Here is an 18,008-nt window from a genome sequence, read left to right as displayed (position 1 = left end):
ACACACACACACACACACACACACACAAGTGACTTGGCCCTAACATAGATGGCATTATCTAAAGAGCATATCAGTGTTCGTTGTTGAAAGATGCTGCAAATCATCTTTTCGCGAGGCAGCAGGCGCAACAGCAAACGGAAGTGGCCACCATCACCGCCGCCGCCGCAAAAGCAACGCAGCGACAAAGTGCAGGCGACGTGGCAACAGGTGTTGCATAGACCAGAGCCAGGCAGGCAGCCAGGCAGGCTGTTCATGCCACAGGCCGGGCCTGTAATTTATGGCCAGCTCTGGTCTAGGCCAACATGCCGGCAGTTGCCTGCGCCTGGGCCTGCTGTCAGGCAGCGCAACTTCGTGCGGGTCCTGCTGAGCGCGCAATTGATTAATGTTGGCGGCGCGGCCCCAAATTGAGCGTGGCAGTTGCAAGGTGTGCGTGTGTGTGGGGCTGGCTACCTTCGTATGGCTTTGTTGCTCAAACCAGTTGACTGCCTGTTTGGGCTTATCAAAAGATGCGGCACGTGTGACATGTGCAGCATTTGGTGTTGCACCTTTTGTAGTCGCTGCTGTCGTTGTTGTTGTTGTCGTTTCTTGTTGTTTGTTTGTTGCGCTGCTTCATTAGCGCTGACAGCAGCCCAAAAGCTCAGTTGTCCGCGTCAACTGGCTGTGGCAGTCGCTGGCCCCGCAGTTCTGTGTGCCCCAAAAAGCAAGGCCCGCATGGCCACGAGCCTGTCAAAGGCAGATGCAGCAGCAACAACAACGACAACAACAACAACAACAACGACAACAATGACAACTAAAACAACAAGCCAAGCAACGTAATCAACGAAAAGTTAGTCGTCAACTTTTCCCATGCTAAAGTGAAGTCTATTTTACAAATTTGCTTGTTTCCATGATGGATTTTTTTGCATTACATTGATGTTAGCAAGAAAGAAAGCCATAATTTATAAGATGCCATGTTTGTTTTATGCATTTTTAACTGTATTTTTAATAATTTAATTCATTTAAGAATTTAAATTAATTTGTAATAATATTTAAGTATTATAGTTATTATAATTAAATAATTTTAATGTATTTTAATAACAAAATATCTTAAATTAATGCCACATTTTGCGGCAAAGTAATTACAATATTTAGGCACAATTACTTGAGTAAATATATTTTGCAATTATTTAAATAATTTCATTTATCAAGTTTAGTATCATCAATTTGGCCAAATTACTTAGGTTCACATAAATTGACCAAGTAATTAAAATGTTTAAATGTAATTACTTAAGTAATTACATTTTAATCTGACGCCATTCTGAGTTACCTATAATACTTGATAGAAATTAATTAAGAAATTACTTTCTTCATTTTAAATCCTTGGTATTTAAACTTTTTGGGCAAAATTATTTAAGTAATTAATTTGCTTAAGTAATTGCATTATTTAGGTAAACTTACTTCAATTACTTAACTAATTCTTCTAGAAAACTTGGTTAAATAATATCAGTTATTTGTTGAAACAACTTAAGTATTTCAATTTTCTTGGCAAAATCAATTACTTTTGAATTTTGTCAAAATATTTCGGAATCATTTCGGGAATTATTGAAAACCTTTTATTTTATCTCACAGTAGCACAATTATTTTGATAAAATTCTTAAATTAATTACTAGTATTTAATACATATTATTTTGTGGCACAATAGCTCATTAATTTCAGATAAGTCCCCAATTAATGTCCATTTAAAACTAAAGCAAATCCTAATAGTTGCTCATTCAGTTGCTTGACTGTAAATGCGGCAGCTCACGCTTGAATGTTGATCCCTGAGACAGAGGAATGGGGCAGCACGCAATCACGACTGCTGGAAATGGTCAAGGCATGGCCTGTTCTTTGTCTGTGGTTGCAACTGGGATAGGGAGCGGGAGCTGAACTGGGAATGGGACTGGGACTTCGACTGGGACTGGCTGTGGCCTTTGCTATCAGCTTTAAGTTTGTGGCAAAAAGCAGCTGCTTGGCTTTGAAATGTTTAGCGGGGCCAGACAAATAAGTTGATTGTTGTGTGCTGTAGCTGGCACGTAAATGATACTGACAGCAGCATCAGCCAAAAGGAGCAGCAACTGGGACGGCGGCTGGGCCGGGGGCAGGATGAGGCTGCAGCTGAATCTCTTGACGAGGCACAGCGCCTGTTCAGCTGTCCAGCAGCAACAGTTGAGACAAAACTTAATTTCTACATTTGCTGACACGATAATAACAACGGCAACAACAGCAACAGAAAAGGCGGCTGTCAGAGCAAATTTACGACGGCGGTTGAGTGGGTAAACTGGTAACAGAAGCCCGCACCACTGGGGAATACAGCTCATCTTCCAAAGAGGAGATGAGTGAGGGCTTCGCTTGGCTTGGCTTGGCTTGGGGAGAGAGGCCTATTCCTGGACATCTATTCCATTAGACGCTTTTAGTGCTTGTTAAATTCCAATTAACAACTTTTTCTGCCAGTTTGGCTGATTGGCGATTTGCTGTGTTGCCTTTTAAAGGCGTGGCAGGCATCCCGTTCCCTTCCCCCCCTCTTACCAACTCTCTGGCAGAGCGGCATCTTGTCTTTCGCTGCGTTAATTGAACCCGCACACAGTTGTCCATGTAAGAGTCACATTAGTTGTGTAGTTTGTTTACCTGTCTGTCAGTTGGTCTACCTGTTTGTTTGTTTGTTTGTCTGTCTGTCTGTTTGTCTGCCATGCAACTGTTGCACGTAGCACGTTGTATGTTTAAAAGAAAACAGCAAAAACCTGCCCCAGCCATTGGGTGAGTCAGTGCGGCGCACGCGCGTTTCGCTGGCGTTTCGCGCGCGTTTTTTCGTTCGCCTTTTTCATTGTAATTCCTTATGGACGCTCATAACAATTAATTTTAATTTTAATTATAATTTGCGCCTTTTAGCTAGCTTCTGGCCAAAAGCAGCAGCCCGGCCAGCTGCGCGAACAACGCATTAATGATTGACCACATTCGCAATGACGAAGACGATTACAAGTTGAACCCCCCACCACCCCTCCAACTGCCCCTCCCATTACCCCCGCCAGTCGCTCATAATGAAAATTGATTGAAGCTGAGCGCACAATTCAATTTTCAATCAACAGAAATTTTTGCGCGCCAAACTTTCTGTGTTTGTTTAGATTTTTTTGGTTTTTTTTTTCAGTTTAGTTGAACAATTTGATGGAAAATGCGGTTTTGATGTTTATAGCCGAAAATAGATGCGTGGTGGTATTGCAATTAATTGAAAATGCTTCGTGCAATAAACATTGTATATATCGGCGATGAAAAACCTGTAATGATTAAACGCCCAGCGAGAAATTGGCAATTGCCAAAATCTGTTTTGGCTTTCGGCCAGAAAGATGATCAACAAGATCATCGGCCAAATGCACAAGCCAAAAGAATCAAACATTTCGGCTTTTGTTGCGTTTACTTATTTGATTTTCAACTGAAATTGAAACCAATAAACATTTATTTATGCTCTTTATCAATATAAATAGTATTGTTTGTTGATTCTGTTATTGTTAAACTAAACATGAATAAATTCTATACAAATACTCGGCTCTTGGCCAAGCTATTCGGCTTACAGAAATAATGAATGTCGCACATTTTGTGGGCCGGATATTAAAGATTTTATCTTTAATGTGCAATTTGCGATTCATTTTATTTCATGCGCAGATTAGTTAAAGTTAAGCTTTGTTATTGATTTGTTATAATATTTGAAAGGGGAAAATAAATGATAAAGTTATACACTTAATAATATATTATTAAAGTATTATTATCTATATAAAAGGGGGCATAAATAATAAAGTGAAATATTTAATATTTTATTAGCTGCATTGAAGTTAATTTATTGAATTTTTGGAATCTTGTAAACGGGAAAATGTATAATAAATAAAATGAACATTTTATTCATTTAATTGATTCATTAATTGATAATATATTTATTTTATTGGCTGCATTTGTTGATATATTATCGATTTATTCTAATCTCTAAAGAAATGATGATTAATGATAAAGTGAAATATTTAATATTTTATTAGCTACGTTTAAGCTAACGATTTGCTTTTATCTTTAAAAAAATGTAAATAGATAATTTTAGGAAGAAGTAAAATATCTTTTTATGGTGCCGCAAATTATATGCCCGTCCACAATATATAGCAAAATTGTATATCGAAAGAGTAAACCTTTATTTAGGTATATATTTATTCCACTATTCTTATGTGATATTTAATCTAATATTATATGATATAGTGTTCCCAGTGTTGATAAGCTTTTGCTCAAAGATAAGTTAAGATATCTAGAAAGCAATGCAATTTCGACCAATATATAACAAAGCGATCCGCGGCATACAATGCCATGAACCTTACTGCCTGCTGGTTCTACTCAGGGTTTGAACCAGCTGACTGCGTGAATCTAGTCGTTCACACACACAGTGAAGCCAGGTTTTGGCTTGAATCTAATATGCTCATATATTTATTAAATTAAAGTTCGTACTTGTTCTTATAGGAGAAAGTATATGCTATTCTTACTCATCTTACTTGTTTAATCATGCAGTGAAATCAGATTTGCAACAAAATGCTAGTCTAGCATAGGTTAAGTTCAGCTACACATTCATAAGAAGCCAACCAGGCGGAATGCCTGTCAATTGAAAAAAATTAGATCGAATGTCTATGCAATCGCAGAGATAAGGCGCCGCAATACTTTTAATTAATCTAAACTACGAGCGAGTATCAAGAAATACGCGCTTATCAATGAGTGCTCTCAAGGCAGCTACTAAATGTGTAATTCCGTTTGAATAAGTTGTATTTTTCATCAGCTGCAATTAGGATCAGCTGACACATTTCCTATGTATATGGCAAACCTAAAATATAAAACAGCAAAAATTTGCAATTTTCATTTAAATTCAGGCGATGCGTCGCCAAATTCGCTGAATTCAGTTTGCTTGTTTTTGCCTAGTATACGATAAATAAATCTGGTGTCTGCCATTATTTACTTAATGTGGGCTGCATTAGCGACCACGTGCACAACAACAACGCAGAGAACAACAAGTGCTACTAAATCCAACCAACCACCCAACCACCCAACCACCGACCCACCCACGAGAGAGCCACAAAATGCAGTCAACAAATGCCGTCGCATTTGGCTAAGACTCGTGTGCATTCGCCCTGCTGCCAACTTGATTGTTTAAACTAAACTGATAAATGGCTAGAAAGTCAACTGATAGAGTATGCCGTCGCCTCGAGGAGCGGGTGAGCAGGGGGAGCGCGAGAGGGAGGGGGGGCTGACAGCGCCAGCTAAGCGCCTAATGTCAAATAGACAATTCGCCAGCAAATATTGTATTTACTTACGGTTTACGCGCCGAGGCTCGTTAGGCTCAACTTGTTCAGGGGAACGGTGACAAATTGTTGCAGATACATCATGATCGTGCCACAATGATAAATACAGTCGCGTCGCCCGGCATCAGCGTCGATTTATCGATTACACTGTTGCCAGCTTGAATTTCGATTTGTTTGCATTCGAATGCGGCAAACAATTAAACTGTCTGCGTGAGCGTGAGCAAAGATTTATGACTTTGCAACGTGCGTCAGCGTCTCGCAGGTCAAAAAGTCAAAAACTTGGCTTTGATTTATGCACTCGGGGTAGGCCGAATAACAGAAAAAGAAATAATGAACAAAAGCCCGTCCATCCTGCCACAAGAGGCACGTGTTTTTCTCCTCTTTTGTCAATTTGCGTCTCGTAAGTGTGTCACGCCCACGCTGCGCTTGCCGCCCATGCGAGTGCAGCCTTATTGTTAATGAACTTACCGGAATGTGGAAAGCGCGCTGAGACTGGGCCAGGTGGTGGTGGCTCCTGGTGCCGCGTCCTGACTGCAGCCGGAGCAGCTCGTTGACGCTGTCAGCAGTTAATTGAATTAGTTGTTAATTTATGGCTATGTTTTCACTGGGAATTTTGTGAATGTGCGCGTTTGGGAGCTGGTAACGGGCACGGGCACGGGCACAACAATGCCCCAACGGCAACAGCTACTAACAATGTTGGATGCTGCTTGAGGGGCGCCAACTGGGTGGCAGCAGCAGCACACACAGAGGCATGCCAAGGACGCCGCGGCGTCGCCTCCTCAGTGACAAAGCTGCGCCGCGGTCTCAACTCGAGTTGAGGCTTGATTAAATGCCTGCCACTTAAATTGGCTTTTAAGCGGCACGCACTGCAACCGGCGATAACAAATCAGCCCCTGTTCAAGTTTTATTTAGTGGCCTTTTTTTATTATTATTTTATATGTGCACTTGTTCTTTTACACACTTCTCCTTATGTACTTTAGTTGGCCGAATATTCACTGTTTACTCGCTTTACATTCGAATCACTTGAGTTTTATTTGAATTTGCGCGCCACGTCGTAGCAGAAACTGTGGCTGCCGCGCGGTACGTTCGGAATTCGCGACTGTTGAACGGCAACTGAAATCCGCACATGCCACAAACATATTCAAAGGCCACGCAACAATTGCGCCGGCCGGCTGCTTGTCATGCTGTCTCCAATTTCCAATTGGGTAGCTTGCTTTGATAACAGCGCCAATTTGAGTTTAACATGCCCATTTTGAGTTTAACAGGAAATGCTTGCGCGCGCTTTCCGCTTAACATTTTCTGTAGATAAACGCATTTGAAAAAATACGTTACTGTTTCTCTTATTGTATCAACTTTCTTTATGCTTGCGCTTTATTTATAGTCGCATATATTCTCCGAAATTGCCTGAGTTTTATATATAGTCGTCTATATTTTTTTTAAATGTCCCCCAGTTGCTTTTGGCACCGGCTTACTTTGAATTTTATGCTTTTTGCTGATAAGAAACTCTTATGAATTATTCTTCAGGCATTGTCTCTATCAGTTGTGTGCCTTTTAGTTTTTGCTGTCATTTATTTTTGGACTGACGCACTACGTAAATCACAAGCTTCTAATTGTAGTCTAATTAAAATGGGCAGTGACATAAATTTAAAGTATTATTTGTTATCAATTTTCTATAATTAAATTGCGCTATTAAAAGGAACGAGGCGCGTGTAGCGTAAATATTATGTTTAGTTTTATAAATATAAGCAAGCACTTGTTGCATTTCCTCACTTTTCATTCACAATGGCCGAGCTTGCAGAAAAGCTCTCGGAATTTTCTTTTTCTATGGAGCTGTAACTTTCATTGAGTTGTTTTCGAGAGGTTTTCGTGTTTCTGGACAAGTTGACACACAAATCGAGATACCAAATATATACTATGTAGTTAAATGTAGTTGTTTATCTCTGGCGATAAGTTCTGTCAACATGCAACTCAGCTTTGATAGGTGCGCAAATAGATGTATCTGTAATTGATAGTCGCGATAGGGCCACAAAAGATAGCGTCAAGTGGTTGCATCAAATAATCAAGACATTTGCCATAACGAATCAGTTTTTAAAGTGCTGGCAATAAAAAGCTTAAGAACAACGGCATTTAAAGGGTTTACAACTTTATTAAGCAGATTTTCGAATCAGAAAAAGCTCTCTCTATTCGACCGTGTAGGTGAAGGCAAAGCCCGCATCGTTGGAGTCGTAGATTTCATCGCTGTTGAAAAGCACCAGCAAAGGACCAGGGTTGTTGCCTAGCATAAAGTTAAGCGAGGGTTTATAGGGAAGAGAGATAGAGAGAGAGAGAGGGAGAGAGGCAAAGCTCTTGCTACTTACTGCTGATGACCACATCGTTCTGCGTGGCGCCACAGAAGTAGGTGGCGCGTTCGTTGTTATCCACGAGCTTGGCCTGTGGCACCATAAGGAAATCGGCGTTGGTAACACTGGAGCTGCCGCTGCGATAACAGGAGTTGTCCGTTAACAAAGTGCTGGCCGAGCTCTCGGCGCCCACATGGAAGAAATACGAGCGAATGCTGGAATAAAAAATAAGAAGTTGAATTCCATTCAATTCTCTTCTCCCGCCAACTCACGTGAGTGCCGAGGTTTGGGTGGTGCGTCGGAAGCAGATGGCATAGTTCAGGTGCGATGGATAGACGCCATGGCCATCGTTATAGTTGAAGGACTTGACGACGCCCTTGGTTTGCGGGAAGTACTGCAGGCAGCCGGGTGGTGCGACCAGAAAGCCATCGTCGAACGAAGTGGCGCGCGCCTGCCGCTCATCACTTGAGGAGAATAGATCGCGCACTGAGGCGCCGGCCGGGCACTCCAGCTGGGTGACAACCATGTCCCAGTTGGGCGTCGGCAGGGACGAGCCGCCGGCACGATTCGCCAGCGAAATGAGCAGATCGATGCGCGAGACACCGGCGCTGGCATTGAAGGGCACATAGATGTGCTGCCAGACCTCCTCGCCGCACAGCCGCAGGCCGTTCACCTCAAAGTAATCGACGCTGCATTCCGCCGTCTTCAGGCCCGTTAGCGGCGACTCCAGCAGCTCCGGCTGGGCCAGGGTCAGGATAAAGTCGATGCGCAGCTGACAGACATATTTGCTGTACGCATTGATATGGTATTCGCATTCGCGTGGCGGATTCGTGGGATTCACCAGCTTGATGTCCTTCGAGGAGGTGCTAGCACCGCAGCTGGGCGTGGCCACAGATGCCGCCTGCACGCCCACCCCGACTAAGGCAACGAGCCAGACAATTGCAATGTAGCTATTCATTTTGGTTTTTGGTGTCTCTGGCGGCGGTTGTCGGCCTTTTATGGCTGCGACTGCTGCCGCTGCTGCTTCTTCTTGGCCGCACAACTATCTGTGCTAATTAGCATTGTCGTGGCGCCGCGATAACAAATCGATAAGTTGTATCGCACTAGCGCAGGGGGTCTCTCTGGGAGCGTGCGGCTTGGCAATTCTGCAAACATTTCCAATTAGCAAATATGTAGCTATTTCAAATGACAAGCTACAAACTCTATAAATAAATGTTTGCAGGTGGTAAAGATGAACAAAGAGAAGAAGGAGAGGTGGAGAGCTTTAGATTAAATTCAAATTCTAAATATAAACAAATAATTGCATGTGGAGAAGATAAAGAAAATGAAGACGCAGTTAGTGTTGATTAATTAAAGAAAAACTCTGTGATTAAACAAATGTTTGCACCTTTGATGCTGAATGGAGAAGATGAAGAAGAACTTTGCACAATTAGTGTTGATTAACTTGGGAATAGATATTACTGTTAGCACCACTAAGTGTTGATTAATTTGGGAAAATACCAAATGATAAACAAACACTTGCTGGTGAAGATGAAAAAGCGAAGGGGAGGAGTGTTAGATTATGTTATAAGCTCTACAAAGTTAGTGTTGACTAACTTCGGGTGAAAATCTAAATATAAACAAATATTTGCAGGTGGAGAAGATGAAGAAGAATAAGTTGTGATTTTTATTATTTATTTTTAACTCACAGTTAGTGTTGATTAACTTCGGAATACTTTAAAACGTTGTTTCAAGAAGAAAAATAAGGAAAGTGTTAAATTTTATTTATAGCTCTGCACGTTTTTGCAGAAAGAAAGCGAAGCAGGGCAGTGTTCGATTATTTTGTAAACACCACAAAATAAGTGTTGATTAATTGAGAATACATAACAAACTATTTGAAAGAGCTTTAAATCATTTAACTTATCTTTGGAATGCAAATACGAAAGTTAATTGAAGCAGCGCGTTTCTTAACAATTGAACAAACAATTGTTACTCATCACGATTTGCTAGTTGAGAGCTTCTTGAGTGGAATTTCAAAAAAAAAAAAACGGAATAAACAAAAGAAGAAAGCTAAACTAAATGAAGAAGATATCAAAATTGAATCAAGTACAAAGTTTATAATATATGCAGCAATGCTAAAAGCAAGCAAACATTTGCTTAAATTCAGTTAATTCAAATAACAACAAGAAATGAAGATTTTAATTGGACTTACTTTCAATAGCTCACATCAAAATTAATGCTATTCATTCTTAAATCAAGACACTTTCTATTAATTCAATGTATATTTCTATACCCTTGTTGGGGGTATTATAAATTGTTTTGATATGATCTCTGATGCCATAATGTATATATATTCTTGATCAGCATCAAGAGCCGAGGTGATTGATATAGATAAAAGTATGTTCGTCAGTCTGTTTCCATGCGAACTTGTCTCTAAGTTTTATGGATATCGTCTTGAAGCTGTGCATAGGTCTGTCTTTCTGTTGCAGGAGATACATATGTTGAAACTGGCTGGATCTGACACTATATCATATAGCTACCATAGGCAGGATCTTTCGGAAAGTAGGTTCTTGTATGGAAAGCTTTGTTGTCATGATATATACACCAAATCCGGCATTTACTATTATATATGAGTCAAATCTTATTAAGATCGTACTACTATATTATATAGTTTGTAGAAAGAATCGTTCAAGTCATGAGATTTTGTGTGTTCTCCCAGATATTACCATCAATCTCAGCTTTTACGAGCTTTACCATACTTACATATCTGTAAAACCGGAAGGCAAATGCCGAAAAGGGTATTAAGTCTTCGGTGTGCCATAGATAGCCGTACTTTCTCGTTAAGTCTTCTTTTAATTACTTTGTTCAATTTTGCTGCTATTTGCTGCATTTGCTGTCAAAGAAATCGCATCAAATTTAATTTCATCGATTCTCAGTTCAACAAACTGTTCAACAATTAAATGCAAAGAATTTTAGGTATATTTTTAATTGCCTTTTTCCATTTTGCTGCACTTTCTGGCATGTCTTCGAATGTTCGTTTGTGCAATTGAGATTGTGCAATATTTAATTGCTGATAAGCAATTGATTGACTGATAATTTCTTCTGTCATATTCACACAGCAATTTATGGTATGGGGGAATGTGTAGCAACTTTTCACTTTTTTGACATCATCGCAAGTAATTCCCATTTGGATGGGACGGCGACATTCTTAGTGTGCAAACATAACCCACTTTTGTGGGCAGTCGAGCAGAGCTGGCTGAGATTGGGCTTCGGTTTGACTTCGGTTTGGCTTCGGTTTGGTTTCGAGGTTCAATGACTGGATACATTTGAATATTCATATTCGTATTCATGTTGGTTCAACGTAAGCCGGACTTGTGCCGCTCTTGGATTCGACTTACCAAATATTGACACAAAGTGCTTCTAACACGAAAATCACATCAGCGCAGCGACGTCGGCGTCGCGGTCGGCGTCGCTGCCGCAGCTGGCGTCATATAAAAGCTGCTGCGCCGCCCAGACACACGCTCAGAGTAAATGTGAAAGTGTAGGCGGCAGCAGCAGCAGCAGCAACAACAAGTGGCACAACCAGAAACATCAATTAAACACATTCTTAAGCACAAGGATTATGCGAGCTTTAATCAGCCTCTATTTGCTGGGACTCTGCGCCTGCGCCCAAGCGCAACAGGAGGCTGAGGCAGCTGCAACATTTGCGCAACCGCAGCTCAATCAAACCGCCGAGCAGGGGGCTAGTGAGCCGGGCAGCTGGCGGCAGGCGCGACGACGCAACGTTCTGGCGGACAGCTGCACCACAAATGGAGGTGCGACGGGCACCTGCCTCACGCGCTTCAAGTGCATGCGGCAGGGTGGCACGGTGAATGGCTATTGCGGCACCTACGGCGTCTGCTGCGAGAGTAAGTGAATCTCACTCTCCCTCTCTTTACCTCTCTCTACCTCTACCTCTCCCCCTCTCTCTGTCAGCCAACATGGCGTGTGGCACGACGACGCGCCTGAAGCGCACCATCATCCGCAATCCGGCCGCATTTGTGAGCACCATGTGCCAGTACACAATTGAGGCATATAGCGCGAACGTGCAACAGCTGCGCATCGATTTCGAGCAATTCGAGCTGCAACAGCCAACGGTTAGTGCCACAGATGAACGGCTGGTCGAGTGCCAGGACTACTTTGAGGCGGGCAGCTTTAAGCTGTGCGGCATGAATGCCGGCCAGCATTTGTATCTGCCGTTCAATGTGGCCGCGGGCATCGATCAGATCACGCTGACCTTTGCGGTGCCGACGCGCTGGCCGCAGACCAATTGGCGTCTGATTGTCACACAACTGGAGGCGCCACAGGCCAGCAGCAAACGCAAAACGAGCACCCTGGGCGGCTTTGGTGGCAATGCGAACAGCTTGCAGGATCTGCGCAGCATCTTTGCCTCGCATCATGCCGACTACGAGCTGCTGGCACCGGCCGGCTGTCAGCAGTATTACACTGAGCTGACGGGCACAATACGCAGCTTCAACTATCAGCCGACAATGGGCACCACCTATATGCCGGACACCAGCTACACCATTTGCATCAAGTCGACGCCCAGTGCCAGCATGATTGAGTGAGTCGCTGTCTGCCGCATGTTGCAAGCTCTAACAACCTCACACACTCTGCCTCTCAGATATAGCTTCAGCAAGTTCGCAATGTCGCTGGGCACGGGCGAGGGCGAGGGCTATGATGAGGCATGCCACACCACGGTGCATACGCCGGGCAGACCAGAGGATTATCTGATGATACCGCTCTCGCTGCTGGCCAGGAATACGGCCTATCAGCCGACCTACTATTGCGGCACCAACGATAATTTCATCGTCTATGGTAAGTGCTGCTGCTGACCTGCATCCTTGACCTGCTGTTAATATCGGTTTACATTTACAACCACGCCAAGCAGCATCGCCGCCGTACATGCTGCACTTCTCCAGCGACGAGATGACCCTGGATGCCACCCAGGAGACGGGCTTCAGCCTGACTTATCGCCTCCGTACATCAATTCTCTAAAGTGGCCAGTTAAGTGGCCATTAGATTAGGCAACATTTTAGCCTGTGTGCATAGAATTTAATAAACTAAAGTGAAAACGATTCTCCAACTCGGCTCAGCTGCTCAGCTACTCGATTTACTTGCCACAAGCTGCCACAAATTCAACTATTGCTAATATCCAACACAAATTGTTATTGAGTTATTGGCAAATATTGGCTTATGTGAAGAGTCCATTAGTTAAATAATATAAAAAACTATCAGGGCTGGAATTGATTGCATATTTCAACTATAATATAAGTACTGATTATTTTTATACTCCTTAACTACTTACTTATATAGAGAGTCCTTTAACGGAATAATATGCGACGGAAAGAAACGAATATCGATGATATAATCCTTGATTCTCGTCTCTTCTTAAGCTACATTCTTATATGGGGAGTCCTTTAGCTGGAATTGTTTGTTTGAAAATTCCAACTATGATATAATTTTCTACTCCTTCAGCTTAATAATACTAGACGAAAAAATATACATATATTAAAGCTGGAAATGTCTAAAAAATTCTATGAAATAATCCTAGATTCTTCCTTAAGCTGCATTCTTATATGGAAAGTCCTTTAGCTAAATAATATGAGACGAATTAAAATGCAAATATTTGAAAATTCTCACAATAATAATCCCTGCAAACCTTCTACTCTTTACCTATTTAAATTTATTCTCAATATTAAAAACTGAATTAAATAGAGTTTTAAGTATACGAGTTTTTTTTTACTTAAATATGGCTTATTATGAAGCTCCTTTAAAATTTGATACCCTGAAGAAGTTCTTAGGTCTGTTAATTGTGGCACAATCACAATCTTTCATCATCATATTATAATATATGATCTATAAAACAGATCAAATTTTAGTCATATGCAAGAAAGCGGAAAAAGTTCCGAATGAAAAATATATTGATTGATTATTTTGATTGCATTGATTATTGCAGTTGCAAACATGGCGCAGTCTGATCTCAATGACTCTAACTAAGTCATTTGTTATTTAGCACTTGACGAAAAAATAACAATAATAATTTATTAGATATAATTTTCATATATTTTTTATTACATTGACAAACAGAAAATTAATAATCTCACCTTTTAATTAAGCCAAAACCTTTTCTTTTCCAGCTAAACATTTGGTGAGTAAATAAAAAGCTTTTTGAACAAGAACTCATTTATGATGAACACGTTTTTCAAAATGTTGCCAAAAGTTGAAAAAAAAAAAAGGGGAAATAAATACAAATAAATATGTTTAGTTGGGCATTACAAATCTGAAGCTGGCAACTTGCTGCGGTCAGCGACACGATTATCCTTTTAGCTGTGCAATTAGTGTGATTAAAGTTAAGCAGCTTTAGTGCCAGGTTAAGGGCAGAAGGGTAAAGAGGGGGGTCGAATAGTTGTGGCACGCCATGGGACGCCCCTAACAAACACAAATACCCATGCCAGAGTGTGCGTGTGCGTGTGTGTGTGTGTGTGTGTGCTTGTGTACACATGAGCCATAAGCCAGAACGATAACAAATAGCCAAGTTCAGAGAGCTGTTTATTCAGTTACGCACTCACCCATTTCTTTTGTTGCTGCTGTTGTTGCTGGGCTTAGATTTGCTTAGAGACGGCACTGTGGATGCATAAAACGCGCAATTGGCAGCATTAAGATGTTGCCCCACCCACCCACCTTTCACTTTGACAAGGTGTCAGATTTTAGAGGCAATGCTAATTGCCAGCCACTGAGCCGGGCAGCTTCTTTCTTTCTGTCTGTTGAACATTATCTTTATTTTTGTTCTCTCCATTTCTTTTCTTTCACCTGGAATTTTTCACACTTAACGGCGGCAGCTAACAGCATTCATCAAGCGAGTGTAAATATAATTGTGGAATAAGTCAATCGAGCTGCTCATCGAGCTGCTCATCGTCTAACTGCCCATAGTCTGTGCGTGGACACGTGTGGGGGCGGGCCGAGCTTGGCAGCTAGTCCAATGGTCAATATTGATGATTTGTGTAAGGCAATGGAGTGCTTCGGTGGCATGTGCTAGATGGATTATGGATTAGCAGCTTCGCACCTGGGCCAGGTAAACACAGACCAGCTAGAGACCCCGCCTCCAACACCTGCGCTTCTATGCTCATACATATTCATAATGGCCGGCCAATTTGTTGCTGCAAATCTTGTGCAATAATTGTGAAATTTAAGCGCCGGCTCAGCTACGCAAATGCAGCACATAAATTAAGCGCCAACTAAACGGCAACAAGGTGCAACAAGGTGCAACAAGGGTATAAAAAGCTGAAGAAAAAAATAACACAAAAAATCAGAGTCTACCAAGGTAAAGCGCAGTTTGAATACCCTGAAAACCGATAGAAAGCAAGTGAAGGCATAAAATGCATTGAATATATTTTGGAAGAATGCCGAAAAGTAAATTTCGAATTGTGAAAATTTATGAAATTTTAAAACTGAAGACTGCAGCTCGTGCGGCTAAGGCCAGGCATATTATTTCGGGTCACAAAAAAGAGTTTTTCTTTAGGTGTAACATGTGAGAAAGATATCTTGAAATTTGCATATACAAACTCAATTTACCAAGGATAGTTCCTGAGTCAGTTATGTGATATAGTTTGCCGATTCAGTTGACTTTATTATATATACATCCTTCTGCAAAAAAAACGCGTGATTACCAAGTTTCATTAAGATAGCTTAAGAGCTTACTAAGCTCACTTAGTCTAGCTAATTATATGGTTAGATAAAATAGTAATAGTAATAATAAGAATAATAATGATATTAATAATAAGAAGATAGTTGATAAGACCAAACTCAAAGCGTCCACTTACGCTATGCGTTACATAATTCACGACCAGCTTATAATATTCACTGCCAAAGGGTATACGAGAAAAAGGATTGTGGCTGGCGGGCTGGCGGGGAGGCAGGCAGGGGGGGGGGGGGGCAGGCGGACGTGTGCGTCGCAGCTGCACGGCAAATAACGAAAATGCATTTTAAAACTGGCCAAAAGCAAACGAGCCAAAAAGGCGAAGGGCGACAGGCAACAACTTGGCAGTTCACTGGCCACTCTCTTGCACATTCTCCCCCTCTCCCTCTCGCTCTCCCTCTCTCGCTCTCTCTTTCTCTCCTGCTCTGTGTATTTAAGTAATGATTTTGGAAAATATGCGCAAAAGTGCCAACAGCAACACCGCAATATGGTGCCTCTAAATGGACTGTAACCGGAAGTGCGAATAGCGTGCAGCTGGGCCAAGTGGTGCCTCGACCCTGTTGCAACTAGCTGGCCGGGCTGTCAAATAAAGTGTGACCAAAATATGCAGCCCAGACGCTGCAGCTTTAAGGCAGCAGCAGCAGCAGCAGCAGCAGCATTAAAGCCCTAAAAAGCCCATTTTCGAGCTAATGAACACAGCACAGCAATTGCTGCCGGGGGCACAGGGTGACTCGAGTCAAGCTTGGGCTCAACTGTGTCCCGCCGGAAACGGATATTGTAACGAGCTTGTCGAACCTCCCTCCGCTCCCCTCTGGTCACCCACTCCCCGTCTTATCAACACACTCGCCGAAAATGAAACGAAAATATTGCTCGGCATAGGCTCCAACTTTGGGCTGTTGTTGTGCTTGTGCCCCAAACCCCAGCGAGGCTCTTCTAAAAGACAAAAGCAATAAAATCGAAATACAATTGCACTCGTATACACTATTCCTTTTTTTTTTGTTCGATGTGTGGCATGCAGCGTGCGAATTTTACGATTGCTGCAAACTGAAAACTGCAAACTGAGGCTCATATTCACGTGCTACACGAATGGGTGTGTAAGTGTGTGTGTGGGTGTGTGTGTGTGTGTGTGTAACTGCTGGCTGTGCATTTTTGTTGATTTTCATGGCATATTTTACAGTGTATGTAAATACACACACACACATACACTCACACACACACGAGAGTGTGCCGGCAAGAAATAAAATTGAAATGAAATATGCAAACATGAAAAATATGCGCCAGCCCGAAATATGCTACGAAAAAAGTTGCCATCGACGCACACACACACACACACACAGTCTCACACTAAAAGGTATACACAGTTGCAGGCGGCCATTGCAAACACATAATACACACATACACACACACATGCAGCTGCACACAAACGCCCACTGGCTGCGATTTATTGCATTATCAATAAAGTGAATAAATTTTGAGGTTATTGTGGCGTGATAACGGCCATTTTTCGTTTTTGTTGCGCCCGTCTGTGTGTGTGTGTGTGTGTGTGTGTGTGAGCGTGTTTGTTGTTGTGCGTGTCGTAATGCTGTGTAAATGGCGCTGTTAATTAAAAAATCGCACCCATGTCCACATCGCCGTCTTGCTGCAGGCCTCCTGCCAACAACAATTAACTGATTAAGTGTTTAAGCCGCCTGGCTTTAAGCCTGGACTTTGGTCCGAGTACAGAAGGGGGAGGAGGAGGGGGGGAGGGGAGGGGTTAGGGGTGGCTACAAAGTGTTTAAGTTATTGATATTAAGCGTATAAAACTGATATAAGCTATAAATATGCGTAAGCTGCGAACAAAAGCGTTAAGTGTTGTGAAACGTTGCAATTGTATTAAAACTATATTTAAGTGTTGGCCACGTTTTTGAGGTGAACGAAACGGTTCACGGTGCGAACTGGTGGTTCGTAATAGTGGTTCGTGTATACGGTTGGGTTCGAATCTTGGCTCTCATATATCTTAGAATTTTCGTCAAAAGAATTTAATTTATTATTATAAATTTTGTTATACTTACATATTTTTATTTATTGAAAAACTGATCAATTTTTTAACATTTTTTTCAACTGTGAAACTAAAAAAATACTTAAAGGCAACCCATTTTTTGTCGCAGATAATAATATATATGTATAGTTTGGTTCTTGTTATGATTCGATCGTTCTTTAGTTAGGTTTTTTCAGTTAAGGGTTCAGTTTATCGTAAAAAATAGTTTTTGAATTCTTGGACCGACCCAGCTTAGCTCGAAAACCATTTTGCCGACCTGTTTATGGCCATAGTTTGATCAGAAAATTGCTTATAATCAAGTGACAAACATTTAACTAAACTAAAAGCAGCTTTTAGCTCCTCCCACCTCACAAGAGTTTCTTTTAAATTCCTAGAAGCCTCTAAATTAGTCAACCTCGCTAAATAAAACACATTTCTTTACCTACTTTCACATACTGCAATTAATTTTTTTCACAGCTGACCCACATTTGTCTATGGGAAACATATAGAAATTGTCCAAATTCTTAATACTCAAACGCTAAGAATCGATCAGGTGTAACCGTTTTTTTATTGTGCAATAAATTTCTATTGTTTCGGTAGCT

At 41.6% G+C, this 18,008-nt stretch overlaps 3 protein-coding genes across 3 annotated transcripts in view; 1 reads left to right on the top strand and 2 right to left on the bottom strand.

Annotated features, from left to right (window-relative positions):
* Nucleotides 1–6,460, bottom strand: part of Dh31-R (Diuretic hormone 31 Receptor) — a 38,358-nt gene extending 31,898 nt beyond the window's left edge. Inside the window, exon 1 of the mRNA XM_064687487.1 lies at nt 5,802–6,460. The gene's annotated coding sequence lies outside the window, so the exon portion shown is untranslated. The remainder of the gene's footprint in view (nt 1–5,801) is intronic.
* Nucleotides 6,461–7,456: 996 nt separating this feature from the next.
* On the bottom strand, nt 7,457–8,645 carry LOC135432106 (uncharacterized). The gene is made up of 3 exons (XM_064687585.1): nt 7,945–8,645; nt 7,691–7,887; nt 7,457–7,608 (listed from the first exon to the last, which is right to left on the bottom strand). The coding sequence occupies exons 1-3, from the start codon at nt 8,628–8,630 to the stop codon at nt 7,514–7,516; spliced, it is 978 nt and encodes a 325-aa protein (XP_064543655.1). The 5' UTR covers nt 8,631–8,645; the 3' UTR covers nt 7,457–7,513.
* Nucleotides 8,646–11,028: 2,383 nt separating this feature from the next.
* LOC135432002 (uncharacterized) lies at nt 11,029–12,738 on the top strand. The gene is made up of 4 exons (XM_064687440.1): nt 11,029–11,559; nt 11,627–12,254; nt 12,315–12,508; nt 12,582–12,738. The coding sequence occupies exons 1-4, from the start codon at nt 11,274–11,276 to the stop codon at nt 12,686–12,688; spliced, it is 1,215 nt and encodes a 404-aa protein (XP_064543510.1). The 5' UTR covers nt 11,029–11,273; the 3' UTR covers nt 12,689–12,738.
* Nucleotides 12,739–18,008: the final 5,270 nt, after the last annotated feature.

The sequence above is a fragment of the Drosophila montana genome, unplaced genomic scaffold (assembly GCF_035044405.1).
Source record: "Drosophila montana isolate Dmon_TW-CO22-7 unplaced genomic scaffold, ASM3504440v1 contig_3200_1, whole genome shotgun sequence".
Classification (NCBI taxonomy): Eukaryota; Metazoa; Arthropoda; class Insecta; order Diptera; family Drosophilidae; genus Drosophila; species Drosophila montana.
The sequence above is the reverse complement of the archived record's forward strand: the minus strand, read 5'-3'. Positions and strand labels throughout refer to the sequence as shown.